General features: G+C 44.7%; 2 protein-coding genes across 7 annotated transcripts in view; both read left to right on the plus strand.

The window, feature by feature from the left end:
• The first annotated feature begins 424 nt into the window (after nt 1-424).
• stat3 (signal transducer and activator of transcription 3 (acute-phase response factor)) lies at nt 425-11,050 on the plus strand. Of its 4 annotated transcripts, none has more exons than XM_079281934.1 (24): nt 425-620; nt 3,066-3,215; nt 3,462-3,705; nt 3,817-3,909; nt 4,018-4,099; nt 4,197-4,297; nt 4,543-4,694; nt 4,857-5,015; nt 5,324-5,416; nt 5,535-5,594; nt 5,684-5,713; nt 5,810-5,903; nt 5,996-6,043; nt 6,209-6,292; nt 7,177-7,275; nt 7,408-7,543; nt 7,638-7,690; nt 7,784-7,878; nt 7,963-8,102; nt 8,194-8,415; nt 8,746-8,788; nt 9,107-9,169; nt 9,940-10,037; nt 10,119-11,050. In XM_079281934.1, exons 2-24 carry the CDS (start codon nt 3,088-3,090, stop codon nt 10,187-10,189), a joined length of 2,388 nt encoding a protein of 795 aa, XP_079138060.1. In that variant the 5' UTR covers nt 425-620; nt 3,066-3,087; the 3' UTR covers nt 10,190-11,050. The 4 variants fall into 4 exon arrangements, with proteins under 4 accessions (XP_079138060.1, XP_079138061.1, XP_079138062.1 ...); XM_079281935.1 differs by having other exon boundaries at nt 10,149-11,050; XM_079281936.1 differs by lacking the exon at nt 9,107-9,169.
• Nucleotides 11,051-14,855: 3,805 nt separating this feature from the next.
• stat5a (signal transducer and activator of transcription 5a) overlaps nt 14,856-22,717 on the plus strand; it is a 40,388-nt gene continuing 32,526 nt past the window's right edge. For 2 of the 3 annotated variants that reach the window (XM_079281938.1, XM_079281940.1), the window contains exon 1: nt 14,882-14,979. The gene's annotated coding sequence lies outside the window, so the exon portion shown is untranslated. Of the gene's footprint in view, nt 14,980-22,717 lie in introns of all 3 variants that reach the window. The other variant, XM_079281939.1, reaches the window with a different exon arrangement.

Genomic DNA, 22,717 nt, shown 5'->3' on the forward strand with positions numbered 1-22,717 from the left:
GTCCACTGAATTAGGATCAGGAGAGGTCGATACCAATACACAACACCACTGGCGATATTAAACTCTCGATGACGTCGACGCTGCCAGTAACTCAGATGACTTCCAGGCCGGCTGTTCTGTCGAGCTGCGCGTGCTCCCTCCGCTGCAAATGAGCGCGCTGGCCTGCTCTGTCGTCCACGCGCAGGGAGGGTAGGCGGGCAGGAACAGCGCAGTTGCGACAGCAGTAAACACGACGTTCTCAACCAACCTCACCATGAAGCTCCGCCTCTTCTACATATAACCCGCATTCTGATTGGCTGCAGTAAATTTACCGTCTCCTATTGGCCGTGAGAGCTGTCAATCAAGTAGTTGACAGAGTTTGTTTGGCTGGGAGTACTGCAGTGGGAGATGGGCTCGGTGAGAAGGTCTTTACGTGTGTTGGAGGAGTGTGTTGCCGTGTTGGCAAGAAAACCCAGACAGTTACGATCTCTTTCTGTGTGTTACTTCTCGCTTTTGTGTGTTCAACTTCTACGAAAGTCGTCACTGACTGTCATTGTCAGTGTTTTTGAGTCGAACACCTTTTTTTTTTTTTTTTTTTTTTTACGGAGAAACTTTACAAAGGAGTAACAACGAGCTAATAAGTAAGCGACTTCTGCTTTTTGGCATGTTTCTTATATTTAATTATGACAGCTTTGTTACAGCAAGACCACGTTCATGCATCGCTAGCTCTGTCACGACAAACCGCGACTGAACTACAACTGCAGCTCTGTGTCTACGTTGTAAGCTGAGGAAGCCATTATGTGTCCTCGGTGTTACATAAGTTATTAAAGTGTAGGTGCGTTCTATCTGCTGCTAACTCATTTCTGCAATCTCCTCACCTTATGGGCCAGGTAATATATATAACAACCAAGTCTTGGTTGTTTCTAATATGTTTGTTTTAATGGTTTTTAATTCGATTATGCTCATTATGATTTGATAATGGTCATAGGTACGTCATGTTGTCGTCAAACAGGACCGAACAATTGTTGTAACGTGACTGGGATGCTGTTTAGACAAAGAGTCAGATCCAGGTCATTGTTGTGTGTCTGCCTTTAAATGGCACACGCCCATCTCTGTCCCACCTGCAGGCCAACATGTCTGACACCTTGCACTGGAATTCACTTATTCTGTTATTCAAATTCTGATTCAGATCTCCAAATCTTCCCAGAATCTTAAATATGAAGTTTGTTTCCTGTCTTTTGTGCAGCTGTGGAGTCCTGGTGATACAGTGTGTCAGAGAGGCCACTACACTCCTTGGCTGTAGTCATTGTTCTTAAGAGTCAAAGCATGACTGTTATGAAATGCTTTATGAGTTAACGTTACATCATAGTGTTTGTGTTCTCGCCTGTGTTTATAGGGACCATATAACGCTTGCTGGCATGGTCGCTGGTGCCTTTTTGTTTGCTTGAGGAAGTGTTTTCCTGGAATATCGGTGACCTGAGAAATAGATAATCATATCACGTGTGCTTTTGCAGGTAGTGTGCCACACATGCTCGACCGAGGCATTGGACACCTGACATCTGGCAGGCCCGGCACATTGCTGGCAAAAGTCTACTTGAATACACACCAGATTGAAATTCAAAATTCAGACAGAGATGTTAAAGATGTGGCGTTAAGGCAAAAAGCCTTATATAATAGTCAATATTTGTCTAAGGGGTCCCCAAAGGCTGTCATTTCTAATGTGTGTGACCCAGACAACATTAATTTGACCAATTTGTTCAGACTTCGTGGACCCATTAAGACCGTACCGCCCAAAATAACTTTTCTATAAACTAGTTGCTTCTAAACATTGTTTGAAATCATTGTTTCATAACGATGGAACAGTATTGAGCCACTTCTGAGACTTTAAACAGAGGCTCATGTAGAGGCACAGAGGGACAGATTGGAAACTGTTTTGTAATTTCAACCCAACTGATTCACTAACAATAGAAAGCAGGAAACTCAAATTCACGTGATGAAAAATGAAACGAATCCTCTCGCATTAGTCAATGAAGTGAGAACTCTTTGATGTGATCCTCTCAGAGGAACCTAGGTCATATAAAAACTATCTCGCTCGATGGACACTTTCGGTTTTGTCCCTTCCATGCTTAAAAAAACCCTCTCCCGCATAATGTTGAGAATAATTGTCGTAACTGAAATCTTGTGGCTTCCTTGGGCCACTGACACGGTTCAGGTGAAGCATAGCGTCTTTGTTTTTGTTTCGGTTTCAAACAAAAAAAAAACCGTACACTTACAAGTTAGTTTGATTGACAACCAGTTAGTTGTTGAGGCTGTGGTTAGCAGTGGTTCTATATCGGGTCGTACAATACTTCAAGGACTTTCTAATACTCTTCCCCCTCGTATATATAAATGGCGGTGGGATAAACATGAAGAACAAGGGTGAGTGAGGCAGAAACATGGACAGAAGTTGAACGCAAATACAGCCACTTGTTTAAACTTTACAGCTCTATCTTTGTGTCAGCGAGAGCAATATCTTAGCTCCTGGAAACTGAAAGTAGAATCTAATCTCTTGGCGAGAACATGTCTTAGTCATCAGTTAACAAAAGTTAAACTTCTCTTTTTGTATCTCAAAGTATTGTACAACTAACAGACGAGTCAAACTTTGGAGGGAGGCATAATTCAACAGTATTTAATAAGGTGTAGCCGGCTGTTGGTAAGATGTGAAGGCTAACCCCATACAGTAGCTCTTCCACTGAACACAGTCGGGGGGGGGGGGGGGGGCAAAGGTCATGTATTGCTATCTGCTTCAGGGAGTTAACAGATGTGCAAGTTGGCCAACGTTTCTCAGTGGAGGCGCAGTGTTCCACTCAACAGGAAGTGACTGTTCTGAACATTTGTTCTCGTCATTTATTTCACAGAGGAATCCGGACATTTAGCTATTTCTCTGTGGCCGGTGTGAGAATAACTCTGATAAGACATGTGTGTGTGTGACACACGCAACAAAAATGTACTCATATTTGTGTGTGTGACACACGCAACAAAAATGTACTCATATTTGTGTGTGTGTGACAACAAAAATGTACTCATATGTGTGTGTGTGTGTGCAGGTTTTAGGAGGTGTACGTCAGGATGGCCCAGTGGAACCAGTTGCAGCAGCTGGAGACCAGGTACCTGGAGCAGCTCTACCACCTGTACAGCGACAGCTTCCCCATGGAGCTCCGGCAGTTCCTGGCCCCCTGGATCGAGAGTCAGGACTGGTGAGACCAGTTCCCTGGGCTCTGTTATGAAAGCACGTTTTGTCACTTATGTCTGCGAACACAATGGTGGCATTGAATTCCTTTTCATCGCCCAGAAAAGAAATACGACACCTTTTTTGTACTCTTCCTCATGTGGGGTGCAGGATATTTAGATGGCATTTAAATAGCATTTGTGAAGCTGTGGTTTCACCTCTGAGAAGGACGTCCTTATTACCCTGATTATCCGCTCCTCTCCTTTTTTATAAGGGCTTACGCCGCCAATAAGGAGTCGCACGCCACGCTGGTGTTCCACAACCTCTTGGGGGAAATAGACCAGCAGTACAGCCGGTTCCTGCAGGAGAACAACGTTCTCTACCAGCACAACCTGCGCAGGATCAAGCAGCACCTGCAGAGCAAGTACCTGGAGAAGCCGATGGACATCGCTCGCATCGTGGCCCGCTGTCTGTGGGAGGAGCAGAGGCTGCTGCAGACCGCCACCACTGCTGTACAGGTAGAGAGGAGCGACGCTAGAACCTGGCGGTCGTATAATGCCAAAAGAGCTTCAGTACACAGATTTTTAGGTGCTACAGCCGTGAGAAGTATTCGTTTCATTCTCTTGCAGGACGGCCAGGCTGCACATCCCACCGGGACGGTAGTGACGGAGAAGCAGCAGATTCTGGAGCACAACCTCCAAGACATCAGGAAGCGGGTGCAGGTCAGTTCCCGTCACAGTATTTGAATACAGCACAAAAGAATCCTCAACACTATTTAATTTGCCTAAATGAGTCTGTGTCCTCTCATGAATGCATTTGTTTTTCTTCAGGATATGGAACAGAAGATGAAAATGCTTGAGAACTTGCAGGATGACTTTGACTTCAATTACAAGACATTGAAAAGCCAAGGAGGTATATTCTAATTCACATTTATTGTCTTCGCTTGTAGCAGCTTGTAGCTGTTGATTAGTTGCGTGCTGAGCGATGACACGTCCACCCCTCTGTGCAGAGTTGTCCCAGGACCTGAACGGGAACAACCAAGCAGCTGCTACCAGACAGAAGATGGCTCAGCTCGAGCAGATGCTGAGCGCCCTGGACCAGCTGAGGAGGGTGAGGAGTGTTTATGCTTTACGACAAAAAGAAACACAAAGAACAGTCGTCCATGCTGCAGCTTACATGCTAAGCCTGGAGGAGGGGTCTTCGTGCGACACCAATCATATCTTAAAGGAGGAGTTTCATTATCTTTGCAAAGGGAGACAGTGGGTTTTATGGGAAATAAAGCATTGTTCGTTATGTATTTGTTAATAACTTCATTATGGGTACTTTATGCTGTGCTTTGTTTGTTTTTTTTGTAGCAAATTGTGACCGAGATGGGAGGCTTGCTGACCGCCATGGATTACGTGCAGAAGAACCTGACCGATGAGGAGCTGGCGGACTGGAAGAGGAGGCAGCAGATTGCCTGTATCGGAGGTCCACCCAACATCTGCCTGGACCGCCTCGAGACATGGTAACCAGGGAGGCTCATTTCAAATCGATAGAAAAGTATTTTGACAGACTCTGGACCCGCATCGTCGAGTCAGTTTGACAAACCTGTCAAAGTCCTGTTTCATCAAGTCGTCTCAACTTGAACCGGGTCTGATTTTTTTCTTTTTTTTTCTTTCTAACCCAGGATCACATCCCTGGCTGAGTCCCAGCTCCAGATCCGCCAGCAGATCAAGAAGCTGGAGGAGCTTCAGCAGAAGGTGTCCTACAAAGGAGACCCCATCATCCAGCACCGGCCCGCCCTGGAGGAGAAGATCGTGGACTTGTTCAGAAACCTGATGAAGAGGTGCTGCACGCGACACGTATTCACCGTTGTTATTACGATCACAAGAGTGTTGATGGTTTAGCTTAAGGCGCAATCTGTGGCGGAGAGATTTTGAGGCTCCCTCTTACTGACGATACGGAGCTTTCAGTCGCATCACACAGCCTTCGTTTTAACAAATGTGATGACATCCGAGCCGTCTCCATTCTCCGTAGGAAGACCGTGAGGTGCACTTAAAAGCTGCGAATCATTAGGCCTTCAGATTGTCTTCACCATATGTTGTTGTGATGTCTGCTCTGGACTCTGAAACGTGACCCACTCTCGTCTTCTAGTTCTTTCGTGGTCGAGCGACAGCCTTGTATGCCCATGCATCCAGACAGACCTCTGGTCATAAAGACAGGAGTGCAGTTCACGAATAAAGTGAGGTAAGATGCAGGCCTGCAGGACACAGCGTACACGTTTCTGTGCTTTGTATCGTGTGTTCCCATGTGACTAAGAGTGCAGCATTTGATATCCTAATCATCTTTTCTCTCATTTTCACAGGTTACTGGTAAAGTTTCCTGAACTCAATTACCAGCTGAAAATTAAAGTTTGCATTGACAAGTGAGTTTTTTTTAATCTGGAGCTTCTAACATTTACATGAAGTCACCTTATGAGAAACTGCTTTACTGATTTGACTTTATTTTTCTTAGGGAATCTGGAGATGTGGCTGCAATTCGAGGGTACGACTTGAAGCCCGGACAGCCTGAGCGTTTGATGTTATTTTTTATTTCTTTTTTAAAAGAGCCTCACTTCATGCTGCAACTTGATTTTCTCAGGTCACGGAAGTTCAACATCCTTGGAACCAACACGAAAGTTATGAACATGGAAGAGTCCAACAATGGCAGCCTGTCAGCCGAGTTTAAACACTTGGTGAGTAATAGAGCTGACGCGGCGCACTGCTCGACGGTGAAGGTATCTGATAAACGCCTGCTGTGGAGCACTGACTTCCTGTTTTGTTACAGACCCTGAGAGAACAGAGGTGTGGTAACGGTGGCCGGACCAACAGCGACGTAAGTACTGTCTGTGTGTGTGACACTTTTAAAGTGGCAATCCTTAAGATTTGACAGCCTGTTTACTGGTGGTAACAACAGATGGGGTTTAATAACGGAGTACTGGGGGCAGCTTTGATAATGTTCTGTCTTCAGTGGAGGTTTGAACAGTCTGTTTCTCTCCAGGCCTCTCTGATTGTCACAGAGGAGCTCCACCTGATCACTTTTGAGACGGAAGTCTACCACCAAGGCCTGAAGATCGATCTGGAGGTCAGTACCAGTGTCTCTGTGAACTCGGGAGACATTTCCGTCTCCTCAGTTAAACTTTCATCTCACACCAGAAGTCAACAAAACCTCTGAAGCACACAACGTGAGATTACAACAGCGTCGTTCTTTGACCAAAGTATGTAGAACGAGACAAATGAGTCATTAACCGCGTCCTCCACCTCCAGAGGAATGCCACCACCTCTGCCTCCAAATGAGCTGTTACTTAAAGTCAAACCTCCCCCCCCCCCATCAGCCCACATGTATTGACCGGGTGAGAAAGGCGTTTCCTTCGATCTGCAGACTCGGTCATCATTGTGTATTTTGCTCACTCAACGCACCACAGAGCTTCCATGTGACTCTGAGTCAAAACACAACAAGCTGCGTGAGCCTCAGGGCGACGGCATCTGCGACATATATCTCCATGGTGAAACCAAGGGCTATAGATAGTGTGAAGACAAGTTATGTGAAGCAGTGAGTGGTTATTCAATTTTATTTTCGTTTCCTGCGAAACCAAGATGTAAGAAACTGAGCGGGTACTTAAACCCTGGGCCTCGACTGAGTCCTTGGAACACTAGAACATGCGGCTTGACGTATTATCATTAAATCACACCCACAAACGCGACCCACATCTCGGGGTGTGATGCCTGCATTGGTTGCTGGACAAAGGACAGCCCGTTTTACAGCAAAATGCCTCCTCCTGCTAAGACCAGCAGCACGTCCTCGAGGTGTAAGAGCAGTACAGTTGAGAGGACCACCTGAAGAAGTCCTATTACAAGACGACGTGCTGGAATGGAAGCGGGAGTAAAGAGTAAATGTCGGCATGGAATAACCAAACGTGTGATATATATATATATATATATATGTTAATGTTTCCTCCGTTTGTGCAGACCCATTCCCTGCCTGTGGTGGTCATATCGAACATCTGCCAGATGCCCAACGCCTGGGCCTCCATCCTGTGGTACAACATGCTCACCAACCACCCAAAGGTGAGACGGCACCCTCTGCTGGGAAGGGGGCTGAACTCTGCTGGAGGGAGACTGCTCATCTGTTTGGCCGTGTGAAACGCTTGTTGTGTCTTTAAGCCGTGTTGGTCTGGGTGTCTCTCTCTCTGTGTACAGAACGTGAACTTCTTCACCAAGCCTCCGGTGGGGACGTGGGACCAGGTGGCCGAGGTGCTGAGCTGGCAATTCTCCTCCACCACCAAGCGAGGCCTGACCATTGAGCAGCTCACCACACTGGCTGAGAAACTACTAGGTGAGGGTGTCGCGCCTTTTAAAGTCTCCAAAAAAAAAACAGTTCGACCCAACGCCGCGTCATGTGTTCATGTGAGATGTTATTGTCCGTCCAGGGCCGTGTGTCAACTACTCCGGCTGTCAGATCACCTGGGCCAAGTTCTGTAAGGTACTGACCTTTAAAAAAACAACAACAAACTCCCGGTTCAATCGGCCATCTTGTGTTGCTTCAGTGCGAGTTATTTTTCTTCTTCCTCTCCAGGAAAACATGGCGGGCAAAGGCTTCTCCTTCTGGGTGTGGCTGGACAACATCATTGACCTGGTGAAGAAGTACATCCTGGCCCTGTGGAATGAAGGGTGAGATGGCTGTTTCACATGGTAGAGAGCGTTGCTGTGCTTCACGTCCGGAATCTAATCGTGTGACTTCCTGTCGCTTTGCAGGTACATCATGGGCTTCATCAGCAAAGAGAGGGAGAGGGCCAGTCTGAGTCCGAAACCTCCCGGCACGTTCCTGCTGCGCTTCAGCGAGAGCAGCAAGGAGGGCGGCATCACATTCACATGGGTAGAGAAAGACATAAGTGGTGAGTTAATGTCTAAAAAAAATAAATAAATGTCCTCAGGAGTTACTGTATTTTCCGTTTTTGCCACTGATCGTCCTCGTGTTGTTTGTAGGGAAGACCCAGATGCAGTCGGTGGAGCCGTACACCAAGCAGCAGCTCAACAGCATGTCTTTCGCCGACATCATCATGGGCTACAAGATCATGGACGCCACCAACATCCTGGTGTCCCCTCTCGTGTACCTCTACCCCGATATCCCCAAAGATGAAGCTTTCGGGAAGTACTGCCGGCCAGAAGCAGCTCCTGAGCCCGAGATGGGAGGAGACTCCACGAATAGTAAGTCACCGACTCCACCCACAAAATCACCATCTGTCTGTCAATTACTCCCCCTGCGTCTCAAATCTCGAAGAAGACGTTGGTTTTTCTCGCATCCCTCCGCGGCGAACAAAAAACTGAGATGAATGAACGGATGTTTTTTAAAAGTTTAGCTGTTAAACGCGGCCCCGATTCACTTTCACTTCACGGTAACCTGCAGTGAGTCGCTGACATACAGATGTTTCCTTTAAGAGAAGCAACACGTACGACTTATTATGTATGTTACGTCTCGCAAGTTTCTTCTGTTGTGTTCAGGATGATTTGTGCTAACGTGTTTCTTTTCCCCGACAGCTATTCAGCCATACTTGAAGACAAAGTTCATCTGCGTTACGCCGTGAGTATACGTCACTCTTCTCTTATTTAACATCATCAGTATTTATGGGAAGATCTGGTTCAAAGAAAAGACAACCAATCAGTTCCTACTCTCACTGCGAGTCATCGCTGTCGTCGGAGGGAACCGTCACCCTGTTCTCACACCGAGGAGACAGTTTCACTTTAGACTGACCGCAGCTCACACCTGCTATCGGGTGCTTGATGTGCACAACGTGTTGTTCTTGGATGTGTTTACTTGTGAGACGGGCAGACGAGGGGTTGAGGGTGTGCTGCTGGGTTGTGAGGTCTGCTCAGTGAGATCCTCACCTGTCTTCCGTAGGTGTCCCTCCGTGTTCATGGACTTGCCGGACAGTGAGCTGCTGCTTGCGAGCGGATTCCCAGGGTAGGCGCTCGGGGGAGGGGGCAGTAGCATGTAGGGAGGGCTTTGTGTGTGTGTGTGTGTGTGCATCTTGTCACTGTTGGTTGTGTGTTGGATGGTTGGGTTCCAGGGATTTCTAGTGCCGTGTTCCCCGCCGTCACAACTCCTGTTCATTGTTTCCAGCTCACCGCCACTTGTCCTGCGTCCTAATACAAGAGCGTCTCCCCGCCACTCATCACTTTCTCATTCTGTTCATCAACCACATCCATTTGTATGAATTCTACAGTCCAACGTATTTTTCATATGATTGCATGAGAAGAAGTGACAAGAAGTTTCAGATAGTAGTAGTGTTATTGACCGTAGCTGTTGTTAACATCAGTTCAATGTTAAACCGTGTTCGTGTGCTGAGCACCGCCTGAAATAGAAGCAGGAAACCGTGTGTAACATCTGGCCAGTCTGTCCTGGTTTGATTCACGTATTTCTATATTCATATCTCAATATTTGTCCGTTTTTTACCACGGATCCACGGACAATGCGGCCGATCTATTCAATTCAATGTCTACGTGCCATATGCATCATCTGCTGGAATGCAAATTCCTCTTCAAGTTCTGACGCAAGTTGTTTTAAAAGGTTAACACTTGAATCGTGATTCCTTCATTTTGAAGATTTTTATCAAGCTGCTAGAGTACGATTTGAATCCACGGCCAAGTGTGTGTGTGAGACCATCGGTGAGCCTTTCAGTTTGTGATACACCATTTATCTTCTTTTTTTTTGGTTAATTTTTTTCCCCACAGCACAAACTCAGGAAACACCAGTGACCTGTTCCCCATGTCGCCGCGCACCCTCGACTCCCTGATGCACAACGAAGCCGAACCTCATCCAGGACATTTGGGTGAGTCCGTTACACACACGCACACGCACGTTTGCAGGTCACTCGTTGCCATAGAACTCGATTAATAAATAACAATAACAGCAACATTGTTCTTGGATTTGCTTTCCGCAGACTCGCTGACGTTGGACATGGATGTAGCATCGCCGATGTGAAGCCATTTCCCCGAGTGTCTTTATTTCCTTCGATGGGATTTGGATATTGTGTCGTGATGGAGGATATTATGATGATTTTTATTTTCTCCCCTCTGTCCACATAACCTGCCTCCCTTTCACACTGAATGATTTGAAAAAAGACGTTCTTTTAAAAGAGCACTTCCACTGGTTTCGGCTCTCACCTGTAGCTCAGCGCGTGGACCGGTTGTGTTTGAAGCAGCAGCATCCTGCTCCCATCCAGTACCTCCACATCTGCATAAACGTCTTCAGTACCTTTCTTAATTATCTGGAATTATATTTTTTTGAGAAAAGTGTTTTGACTTTTTACAAATGTTTATGAATTCATGTGTTTTTGTTTTTGTTTTCTTTGAATAAGAAATGTAACAAGAGTACTTGTTGTGTAAGCTATGGCGCTTTGTAATTCTACTATTGTCGTGCACTTAATGGTCCGTTTTAAGCCTGTTGTTTTGCATTTCTAACCCCGGCCAAATGGTGTCCCGCAGTACCTTGGTGTCATTTAAAACGGTTTCTGTTTCATGATAGCGTTCACTCAAATTGGAGTATTTCTTGTATATTTATCAGAACCATTTGTAGTGTTGCAGAACTGTGGAGCGACGAAACGAAAATGAATTCGAGACACTCTTTCTTTCTTCCCGTTATTTCCTTTTCAGAGAAACTTGTTATTTGAGATAACCACGGCTGCTTAAGAACGACATGTCGCTCTAACAGAGTGAAGTTTCTGATCCTTCGTACCGTTGAGCGAACCCCCGTCCACACGTTTGTCCGTCGTGCCGTGAAATGTCGAGAGGATTTCTGTAAAATACGCTCTTAACTATTCTTTATTTGGCAATAAAAACAAGTTAGCACTGAAAGTAGTCGAGTCATCTGTCGCTGTAATTATTGCCTCGTGTGTTTTTATTTGTTTTTTAACCTTTTATGTTTAAACATTTCAACCGTGTGGTATTGGAGGACAGACAATATTTATCTACTGGGACTAAACATGTGTGTGTGTGTATAGGCCAGATACCAGATCAGAAGTTGCTGGATGAGACATCACTGCTTGTGAGAACTGGACGAGAAGTGACAAGCTGAAGTTTTTCAGGCCAGTTCTCACACAATGAACAAAGAGACGTCAGATCGCTCTTCTGCTCAAGCTGGAGGAAGTCTAAAACAGGTTTATTATCGGAGTGAACTTCATTCTGAAGGTGAAGTAAGGGCAGAGAATGTGATGTTCCAGTAACTGGCTGAGGATCAGTGTCAGGAAAGAGCTCGTGATTGGAAATGCACTGAAATGCAGAAGTGTAGAGGAGGGAAACCAGGCGATTAACAGGAAGGAAGGAGGAAGTCCGACTAATAAAGCAATACGCGATAAATAACGCTGAAAGCAATAAACAGTTGATCTTTACGAGGCCCCTGTTGGTCTGGAGCTGCCTGCTGCAGAGGAATAGAGCTGAGGTGCAATGCAGGACACACAGACGCAATATTTGACTTCATATGATGATCCGGGACATTTAGACGTGTAAACTGTGGGAATAGTGCATTTGGGGCTCCTTTCATGTGCAGTCAACTCGAGATCCCATTTTATTGTCATTGTGTGTACAAATAGCAATCCAACGGCACATAAAATCAACCATCAATGTTATTTTTTTACCGGTATTTCTTCAACGTTGATGACAAAGAGGGGTAACCCAAGAGGAAACACAAACGATCTACTGTTGTAACAGGAGGTGAAACACAGGAGGTATCATGTCGCTGCTTTGATTTGAAATAATCACTTTTGTGAAAGCAGTGTGTTCTTTTTGTACAGATGCTGGGATTTGAATGTTAGGCTACGTATACTATTCATTTCATACATAAGATGTGACCTCGTTACACTTCCTTTTTTTCATTTCCAACAAGCGGTGTCTCTCAACACCAGATCCCTGGACTTCCCTGACTGGAAACCATATTGCGTGTGCAGCTCACATCGTGACGCAGATGTGAGCTGCCGGGATTCCCACGAGACCTTTGGAGAGTGTGACAGCTGAGATAAGGCGGCTAGACAAACAGAGACAGTGAAGGAAGCTGTTTCTGCATCACTGGGCCTCTGGCCTGCTCTCTCTCTCTCTCTCTCTCTCTCTCGCTCTCTCTCTCTCTCTCTCTCTCTCTCTCTCTCGCTCTCTCTCTCTCTCTCTCTCTCTCTCTCTCTCTCTCTCGCGCGCTCTCTCTCTCGCTCTCTCGCTCTCTCGCTCTCTCTCTCTCGCTCTCTCTCGCGCTCTCTCTCTCTCTCTCTCTCCTCTCTCTCTCGCTCTCTCTCTCTCTCTCTCTCTCTCACGCTCTCTCTCTCTCTCTCTCGCTCTCTCTCTCTCTCTCCTTCCCCTTGCTTGTCTCGGTGGTAGGAAATGAACACAGGAGAGGACGAGAGGGGTGTGGAGATCTGCAGCTATTACTGTCAGCAGCTGCTGACTCAGCTGTCTGAGGAAGCAACTGTCACCCTTCAGTTCTGGCCCGCAGCCAATCAATCTGGAGGATTGATTAGGCAGTTGTGTGTGTGTGTGTGTGTGTGTGTGCGTGCGTGCATTTCTGCAGCATCACGGGGGATTTTCAGATGAGTTACAGTCAGCCTACATGTCAGCAAAGAGTTTACTGTTCTCAAGACAAGGGAGATACATATAAATCAACATGTGTCATGCGCACATACACTCCTCTCCCTCTCTCTCTCTGTATGTGTCTCTCATACAGTCATTCAGGTTAGGGATCTTCAGAGGTCTTTCCCCCCTCCTCCACCCCCCCCCCCCCCCCCCCACACACACACACACACACACACGCCATTTAAAATAAAAGCCCCACAGAATGAATCCTAACTGAAATGCTTGTGATGAGCCTGTCATTTAATAACCGGTTTGTGTTTATCTAACATTATGATTCTGTCTCCTCTCCCCTTCTCCCCCACACCCCATTTCAAAATAAAAGCCCCAGAGAGTGAATTCTAACTGAACTGCTTGTGATGAAGCCTGTCATTTAATAACCTCTGTTTATGTGTCAAACATGATGATTATGTCTCCTCTCCCCCTCCCTCCCCCACCCAGCACCACCCTTTCAAAATAAAAGCCCCATGGATTAACTGTATGTAAACAAGCTCAAAATTAGGCTTTTTTGTTGAAAAAATGAATGCTCTAACTACTACTGCTGCTGCTAATATAGTATTACTACTACTGCTACTACTACTTCAACTACAACTTTTGCTGTTGCTACTATTACTACGACTGCTACTGCTATTACTGCTACCATCAATATTATTACTACCACTACTGCTATTACTACCACTACTACTATTACTTATACGACAACTGCTACTACTACTGCTATTCATGCTACTAAAAGTAGTAATACTACTACAGCTATTAGTACGACTGCTACTAGTACTACTACTACTGCTACATCTTCTACTGCCATTACTATTACTATTACTACTACTACTCCTACTGTGATATTAAATACTACGACCAATACTACAGCTATTACTATGACTACTGATACTACGTCTTCTACTACTTCTTCTAATTACAATACTTCTACTACGAATAATACTTCTACTACAACTTCTACTACGACTACAAATATCACGAATACCACTACTAGTAGTTATTCTAATGCTACTAATACTTCTACTCATAATACTTCTACTACAACTACAACTTCTAATACGACTACAAATATCACTACTACTACTAGTAGTAGTTATTCTAATGCTACTAATACTTCCACTAATAATACTTCTACTACAACTTATACTACTACAAATATCACCACTGATGATTTTTTTTAAGCCACAGAAACTGTTCAAATATCAAAATGTTCAGCTCTTTCAGGAGAGGTGTGATATGACTTTTCATATTTGTAATCTTTAAACTCTTTGAATTATTCAGCTTTTTGCAATTTGTTTTTGAATTGGATATCTATTTTCTCTCTCTCTCTCTCTCTCTCTCTCTCTCTCTCTCTCTCTCTCTCTCTCTCTCTCTCTCTCTCTCTCTCTCTCTCTCTCTCTCTCTCTCTCTCTCTCTCTCTCTGTTAAAATAAAATGCGTTTGGTACCAGAAGGCGTCGCTATTCTCCGGACTGAGGGCGACAGATTTGGGTGTACTGTAGTAGATTAGACTTAATCTAATCAACCGGTCTGCTCATAACGGTGTGCAGCAGCAGCTCACTGCTCTGATCCCGGCGGGATCAGAGAAAAGTCAGAAAAAAAGTCAGAGAAAAGTGAGTCTGAGTTTAATGACCCGCAGCACTGACAGCAGCCGCTTCTCTCTCAACTCGTTTATCAGCAATTAATATATGTATGACACTTAGTATTGTTGTTGTTGTTGTTGTTGTTGTTATTATAGTGATTTCGCTTTATTCTTTGTTTTTTAATGAATTTATCAATGCATGTTAGCAGTGGGTCATTTGTATTGTTTTGCACAAAATAGTCCAAACAATAGTCAAAACAAAGAGTCCTTGAAATTCAGAACATTGTCCTAAAATCAATCATCAGCGGGACATAAATCTACAGAGACGGTTTCTAACTCACACGTTCAACAACCGCCGGAAGTGGGCGGGTTGACAGAGAGAGAGAAAGAGAGAGAGAGAAAGAGAGAGCGAGAGAGAGAGAAAGAGAGAGCGAGAGAGAGAGAGTGTGTCAGGCGAACTGTTGGAAACTACGCGACTACGGACTGAGAGATTCCTGCTGAAGGTTGTTCACGTCGATGCGGCCGCTCTTCCTCGCGTTTTATGCAAAAGGACAGCGAGGTCCCCCCGTCGCTCCACGGAGAGGTGAGTGGGACAGTTCGGTGTCTTTTTTGAAACGCGTTTTTCGTCCCGAAGGGGCTCGGACGTGTCTCGTCCCGCGGACCATGGTCCGCAGGTTGCGAAACGATATTGTGACAGCGCTTTGTAAACAAACCGAGGGGGCGCGTGCACACGCTCAAAGCACACTTTTATTCTACTCTTCTTCACCTTCTTCTTTTGGTTTTATCAGCGCTGCTGAATCAACAGGCAGCTCCCCGTTATGTTCCTACAAGGCGGGCTGACTGCAATGAGTTTACACCTCGCTGCATTGTGACTAAATAGCACTAGAGCACTAGAGCATTAGTGGTGACTTCATAAACATGAATGTTCTCTTTTAGGGGCGAGCGTCCAACCTCCACGACACATTAAATCCCCTCTCGCCACAACACCGTCTCCAACTAAAAAACGTCCCCGCACAGGCACACTGCACTCTCAAAGTTGTCGAAGGGGAAACGTGTTTTCTTACGGTTTTAAACCGTTTCAAACACGTGGTTACCCAACAAAAAACAACAACAACAACAAAACACTGCAACTTTGTTGAGGTTTAAGCGACAAAAACCGGTTTAGTAAAAAAATAAAATAAATAAACACGAGTTTGGCTTAAAATGACATCGAGACAAAATACGCAACATAAGTTCTTGTTTAGGTTTAGGCAACAAAAACACTGCGTCCACCCGGTGCACGAGCTGCCGTCTCGTGAGTGGAAGCCCTGTCCAGCCACCACCCAGTTCTCGTCGTCCCCGTCCCTACGTGTGCACTTCCGCGGACTCATTTAAGTTATTTGTGATACAATCGTTTTAATTCACAGACTGTCGTTTCATTGTAGAGGAATAGGACCTTAAAGATAACCTGCGGCAGCACACACAGGTTCTTCTGACAGGCTGTGGCTGCTTCACGCACCATAAATACAGCTGCAGTATCGTAATATGGGAGATTTCCAAAAAGAAAGGTCACTATTATCACTGCTAGTGCTCCCCCCCCTTCCACACACACACACACACACACACACACACACGCGTCTTTATACAGTCCATTTATACTCTAACAATGGCTTGAGAAGAAGAAGAAATTACCTAGGCTGCTACCAGCTGTGTTCATGTGCAGGTTGTCAGGAAAGTTGAATCCTACATTTGAAAGGAGCCGAGTGTTGACAGAACAGGAGTGAGTTAGGTCTCTGCGATCAGGTCTGTGCCATTCATCCTCGCGTTGCTGTGAAACAGAGGATGCATTGTTGCGTTGGCTTAATGTTGATGTGTACAGCATGAAATGATGGTTCATGAAGGTCAACCCAAAGCTGACTATTAAATCCAAACCCTGGTGTTTGTGCACGCTCTCTCTTACAAACAGAATTTGAATATCTCTTGACACTTTCATATCTGTGTGTGTGTGTGTGTGGGTGTGCGCGTGTGTAAAACGTGTCCTTGGTTATTTGTGTGCATCCTGATATGCATCCTTTGTCATTATGTTGCGTACTAAATGCTGAGTTGACAAGATAAGACTTTCTGTGTTTTCCTTTTGGACAACATTTCTTCCAGAAACCTACAGTGCAGCTGGCATTGACTCGGTTCCCCCGTGGCTCCTAATTGAGGATTATGTGCGTGATGATTCCCTCTGTCCACTGTGATAATGTCCCCCCCCCCCCCATCGAGGTCGCTGTGTGAAAACGCGACAATATTTCGTTTGAAATTGCATCTTCATATCGCCTTTAACAAGCCGTGTGCCATGCTGCTTGAAAAGTGCAGTATAGGCTTCGAAAAAAATGAACTAAAGGATTCATTGTTCATCCACTAATTTCAGTCAAGACTCGTCTTCTTTGTCAGTTCTCATTTTTTCTTCCCTGTTGCTCTTATCTGAATGTCTGCCCTCTCAATCAATAACATGTTTCAGTCCAGCTGTGATCTACAGAAACAAAAAAAGAAAATGTCAGTGACTTCTACCATTGGACCACGTTACCCTGCATGCTCCCTCTTCCACCGCGGTCGGCGTGGGAACACGTCATGCTGGTCCGGCACATTGTGTCCCCTGACAGAAATACCCAGATGCTGGAGGAGGAGGAGCAGCAGCAGCAGGAGGAGACAGGAGGAGACACCCACTGTTTTTATTCCACCAGCCCACTTTTCCATGTGCTCCCAGCATGGCATGGTGTCTGTATGCGTCTTACTTTTATAATAATAGGGGAGGGGGGGTAATAGGGAAGGGGCAGCACAGGAGACGTGACATCAGCACTGACATCATGGATAGCTGGAAGTGAGCCGATTAGAGTTTTGATCTGACTGAGCCACGAGTCAAAGGTGTCAGAATCACTTATGCCCTAACGAATGTGCTTAGCGCGGGGCCTTTCCTCGGGATGGACACGGGAAAGATGCTTTTGATCCCTTTCTTTGGTGGAAAAAAAAATGGTCACGAGAATGATAAACTAACAGGGCGACGAGGGGACTAAGGGGGCAGTGAAAGAGAAAGGGAAACACGGTCTGAAGGGAAGTGATCAGGAAGCATGCGCTGACATGCACCCTTGCCTCCTCCCCCTTTCAGTTGGGCTAACGCTAATCCACTGGTCACGTGACCCGTGAGCTCTCTGAGCCCGGTCTAGGCCAGGGACGCTCTGATCCATCTGTCGAATATAGCGTAGCTGGTTGTTGGCATCCACAGCGTTGCGCGGCTGTCCCGTGACCGCTGCCTGCTCCACACAAGGCTCACATTTGATTCCCATCAGCCCCCGCTATACCTCAGCATGGTCTGATCAGCAGCTTCTCTCTTTATCACTTTCTCTCCTATTATCTTCCAGACACTGAGTGGCGCGATGAGGCCCCCGGGTTATTATCTCAGTGACACAACAAGAAAAGCCAGAAGAGTGCTCGAAGGCATGTTTGCACTAAGCCACACCAAGCAAGTCACAAATCAGGGAAAAGAAAGCGTTTACTCTCCAACCCCAAGGGATTGTGTAATGGAGACGTCGGGGTCACCCCAAAGTAGACTTAAGACTGGTGGTCCGGATTAATCAATTTCTCCTAAGCCCTTAAACACACAGCAGAAAAAAAATACTGTTGCAACTTTCTGGCCTGAAATATAAATGACTCAAAATGCTGCAGAAGTTTAGTGACGTGAGTAATCTTCACACGTCTTGTTGACTGAAAACCTACATTCAGACGCAGACTTTGTGAGTTTAAATCATAGCAAACGACGGTACAAGTCATCCACAGTGTCTGTTGGATTGATCCGTGTTGTTTTGTCACGCCTCAGCAGCAAACAAACACGCACACACACACACACACACACACACACACACACACACACACACACACACAGTTGAGCAACGACACTGGAAGGTTAGCCAAAGCCGTCTTGTCAGCGTTTGGCAAGTTGCCATTTTACTTTGGATCCCTCGGAACAGTTTGGAAGTCTTTGAGTGAGAGAAGAGAAGTCTCTTTCCTCTAAAACTACTACTACCAGTGTCCTCTCAGAGAGAATCGTAGCGCCAGAGGAGCTCAGTGACCAACAGCGCACAAGCGTGTCTGTTGCCCCGGAGCTCTGGAATATGAACGGCAGTAAAATGGCAGATCTTCTGGGTTTTTGCTGCACATGTGCTCGAGTTAAATCGTTCCATTTAATGAGAGTTTGATGGTTTACTGCCGAGTGGGGCTGGGGGCGATATGGAGCAAATTAAATATCAGCATGTTTTTGATTGTTGATATTGAGACGATATGACACGGTTGACCCGAAATATTTAAACATTGAGATTTTTGATAGAGGATCATAAGTAATGTGGAGAAAAGCCGATAAAGGCAAATAATACTTATGCCAATATCTAGCCTCATATCACATTATTGATATTTAGCGCATCGCGACTGTAGAATATTGGATGTGTTTTTTGGTAAGTTATTGATCTGACTTTTTTCATCGTGGTTTTGGAAGATTACATTGCACAATCCCTTTTGTGTTTTATTAATGCATTTGGGCCCTGAGTCATGCTTTATCTCTCTCATGCATGAATTATATATGAACGAATGGCTTCATCTGAGCTCGTATCATGTGAAGGCTTGAATCTGACGCCTTGTTTGTTTATGCACGCCCTAAACAGACATGATTCAAACATTAGTTTTAATATCGTCATCTGGAGATTACAAGATAGTGAATTCGTTATCGCGAGAAAAGAAAAGGTTGTTTCTTGTTATTATCTGAAACGTTTGGGTCAAATCAACCAGTGAATGCATTCAAACGGCCCGTATGGAGCTGACAGTGATGGACTTGGTGACGTGAGTGGAAGGATACGGGTGTGACTATGTCCGGTTTTCAAAATAAGGTGTTAATAAGGGTACATACAAAATACATATATGGAAATAAGATTAAATGGATTCAGAAGAAATAACTTCAGATCTGAAAGGAAAAAAAAGTATTGATTTAGTTTAAGATCGGAGAATAAAGACATTTCCCTCACAATTCTGTGGTATTTTCTTTTGAATCTATTGTTGACTCAGGTAACATATCATCCATTTAATCTCATTTCCATATGTGTGTTTTCTTTATACCCATGTAAACATTTTATTTTGAAAACCAGACGTATCCTTCGAGGAAACGAGCTTTTGTTTTCTCGTTCTAGAAAATTAACTATGGATAACAAAGCTTGTTTTCTCGGTTAACGCCATAATTAACTTGTGATCTCGAGATAACTATATATATATATATATATATAAAAAAAAAAAAAAAATGTAATTTAAATAATCATATCCCATTATGGCTTCCGTGGTTTGGTGCAGAAGATGTGCAGGACATATTGTTAGTGTCCAGTGTGATTCACAAAGGAGGCATCAATATGCAACGAGGTCCAAACTGTTTAACACGACAATGGTGTAGAATAATAACATGCCTGTAGAAAAATCATTTTTCATATTTATACTTCAGCGATAGTTATACCTCTCAGTGTGGCACCAAAGTTATTCTTTTTATAAACTGTTTGCAGAGTGTGGGCAGTTTATTTTCTCTTTTCGCACCCACACTGTTCCCACAGTGGGCCGCGACCTCATACAGCCAGACCTGCTGGCCTACTTCTGAAGTATTTTATCACCCGTGAAGTGACCAAGCAAGCCGTATTAAGCGCCACTGCCATCTGACAGCGTGTGTCGAGTTGGAGACGGGCATATACAGTAACACTGACACCGTGAAAAAGTACCGGGTTGAAAGTGTCTTCTCGGACCGTACATTGACAGCTGTGAAGAAAGTTGTGTTTTTTCTGAGGGCAGCTCAGGCTTAGTGACCGGAAAATACCTTTAACTATAAGCTCTTGAAATGGATTAAGATTGTGATACTGTTCATTCAATATGACTTGACGTAACGCCACGGAATACTCCTTTACATGACCAAGTTTGGAGTGCTGCTATTTAAAGCAAAGACACCACTGTCTTATTATGAAGTCACACGTACACAATATGCACAGTGCAAACTATGTGACTGGTTATGTACCGTACTCTTATGAGTTGCTGTTTGGAACGAGCCCACAAAAATGCCAGTTCTCTCCACGTTGCTGAACATGTTTTATGCATTATGAACAACATTATTACGTATTGTAGCAATGATACACTGTGATTCCTGCAAAAAAAGAGTTGCGTGTCAGACGTTTAGGTCTTTATATAATGTGTTGTGTTTATTATTATAAATCTTTGTGACTATTTCTGTGCTTACAACCGTAAACATACAGATAATAACGCCCTGTAAGTTGGTGCAATATGCATCGTAGACATTGGTGCCATCGACAAAGTTAATCGTAAATCATAGTATTTTTAAGATCACTTATTGAATGAAATGACCTCCGCCATGTATTTCACTTTTCAGTGCTGCAGCTTCTTCTTGGTTCCTGTCTGGCGTACACACAGATATCTCTGGCGATAATGTGACGCATCGGTCAGGCTGAAGCGTACTGGATGCAGAGAAGCTCTGTGGTTGTGCTGCTTTTTTTCGCAGCGGAGAACAGTTTCGTGGCCGTAGGGTCTGCACAGAGACACTCGTGTCTTAGTTGAGCAGCATGAGCGGTTGCTGTTCAAGCCCACTACCAGGTGTACGGATTGGGAAACCAATGGGTCAGCCCATAGACCAATAAACACCTTTATTAGCTGGGAGAGGAATACAAACACGCGGAGACACTAAAAACAAAAGCATGCTGTCGGTGAATGAGATAATGTCATCTCATGTATCTGCACTGGCAACGCAGAAGTAGCACATGCATGCACACGGAAGGGACAAACAAAAACAATTTAGCTCAGTTGTTTGTGCTGCGATTACTCATGACCGTTTGAATGAATGTGTGTGTGTGTGTGTGTGTGAGTGTGTGACACGTCTGCCTGCCGACTAGATTTAGGTCATGGATGCTCCCTTGTGTCTGGGGAAAGAGCTAACGTCTGTGTGAGATTATTGTAAGGAGCGTTTGATTAAAAAATGAAATACAAAGGGGAACAAAAACACATCTTAATTATTTCATTTGTTTGCGGTTGTATTTTGGATTACAGTGCTGGATTAGAGTGGAAATAGAGCTCGATGATGAAACACAAAGACTGTATGTCGAGCAGTTCCCTTGTTCCTCTCTGTATTGTTATTTTAGAAGTGTGTTTGACTTTTGCTGCGTTTTCCTCCCTTCTTTTTGCCGCGATGCTCTTTTTACAAACCAACAGCGTCGGGTAGTAAACGCTCTCCATCGGTCTCGTCCTCGCTCGTTAGTGGCGCAATATAATGCAAAGTCAGTGTTTGGATGCGCGGAGTTGTTCTCCCGTATTGATTCCGTGAGCTCGTCTGTGCCGGCGGCAGCGTCTGGTTAACAAGGCTCTCAGATGAGCTCGTGCACCACATATCCGGCTGCCACTCCCACAAAACTCTCTTTGTTTGTAAAAATGAAATAAGTAGCCGTTCATCATATATGATTGACTCTCAGCGTATTGCGGATGGATTGCAGCCACGCTGATGCCAGATGTTGATTTGTCAAAGATAAAGATCTACTTTCCTTTTTTTTCTGTTTTGTCTGAATGCAAATGAGTTTAAGTGGCAATTTACAGTCTCTATAACAAACAAAGGTCAAAGAGTATAGTGAGGTCAAAGATGTACGGCCTTGTGTCATGCTCATCACTCACATGCAGTAACGACAACAAAACTCTCATTTTATGGTCAACAATAGAGATAATAATTAGAGACAAAATGAAGTCATCTCGGTTGTTGACTCATGTCATTTGAGAAATATCTGATTGTCATGAGTGGTCGTCACTCGTCATTTGGGCTGACTGAGGACCTCCTTACATTGACATGATCATTTGGTTGTCTGTCTCCTTATTTGGATTTATGAAGCTTTGTATGCTTATGCGTTTCTTTTTGCGCATGTGATGGTGTCACACTGGTTTCTGGGTTTGCATGTTGTTGCATGTTTTTGCAAATACATTGCTTATCACCACCACTGCTCGTCCATCCATTTAAAACACGTTTTCCATTCTCGCTGCTCTTTGTTTTGCACCCAGCGAAGCCACGAGGCACCATAAATACCTTGTGGATTATGAATAGAACATTGGAGTGTTTGTATTGGTCTCTTTTATGTTCCGGAAAATATCATTTCCTTTCCACGAATGCTTCTTTTGAAATGCAAGTCTTCAACTCCCCTCATTATAAGTTACCTTTATTTCAACGCCTGTCTCCTGGCTGCAGATGATTGAATTCCCTCCCTTCCATTCTGTGCTTCTTCTCCCTCTTGTAT

Source organism: Melanostigma gelatinosum (genome assembly GCF_949748355.1).
Source record: "Melanostigma gelatinosum genome assembly, chromosome: 13".
Classification (NCBI taxonomy): Eukaryota; Metazoa; Chordata; class Actinopteri; order Perciformes; family Zoarcidae; genus Melanostigma; species Melanostigma gelatinosum.

Excerpts from the sequence above, each read along its gene's own strand:
- stat3 (XM_079281934.1), top strand. The coding sequence starts at position 3,088 with ATGGCCCAGTGGAACCAGTTGCAGCAGCTGGAGACCAGGTACCTGGAG. Across the intron at positions 7,276-7,407 it reads TGCTCACCAACCACCCAAAG|AACGTGAACTTCTTCACCAA; the intron begins GTGAGACGGCAC and ends CTCTGTGTACAG. Across the intron at positions 8,789-9,106 it reads AAGTTCATCTGCGTTACGCC|GTGTCCCTCCGTGTTCATGG; the intron begins GTGAGTATACGT and ends TGTCTTCCGTAG.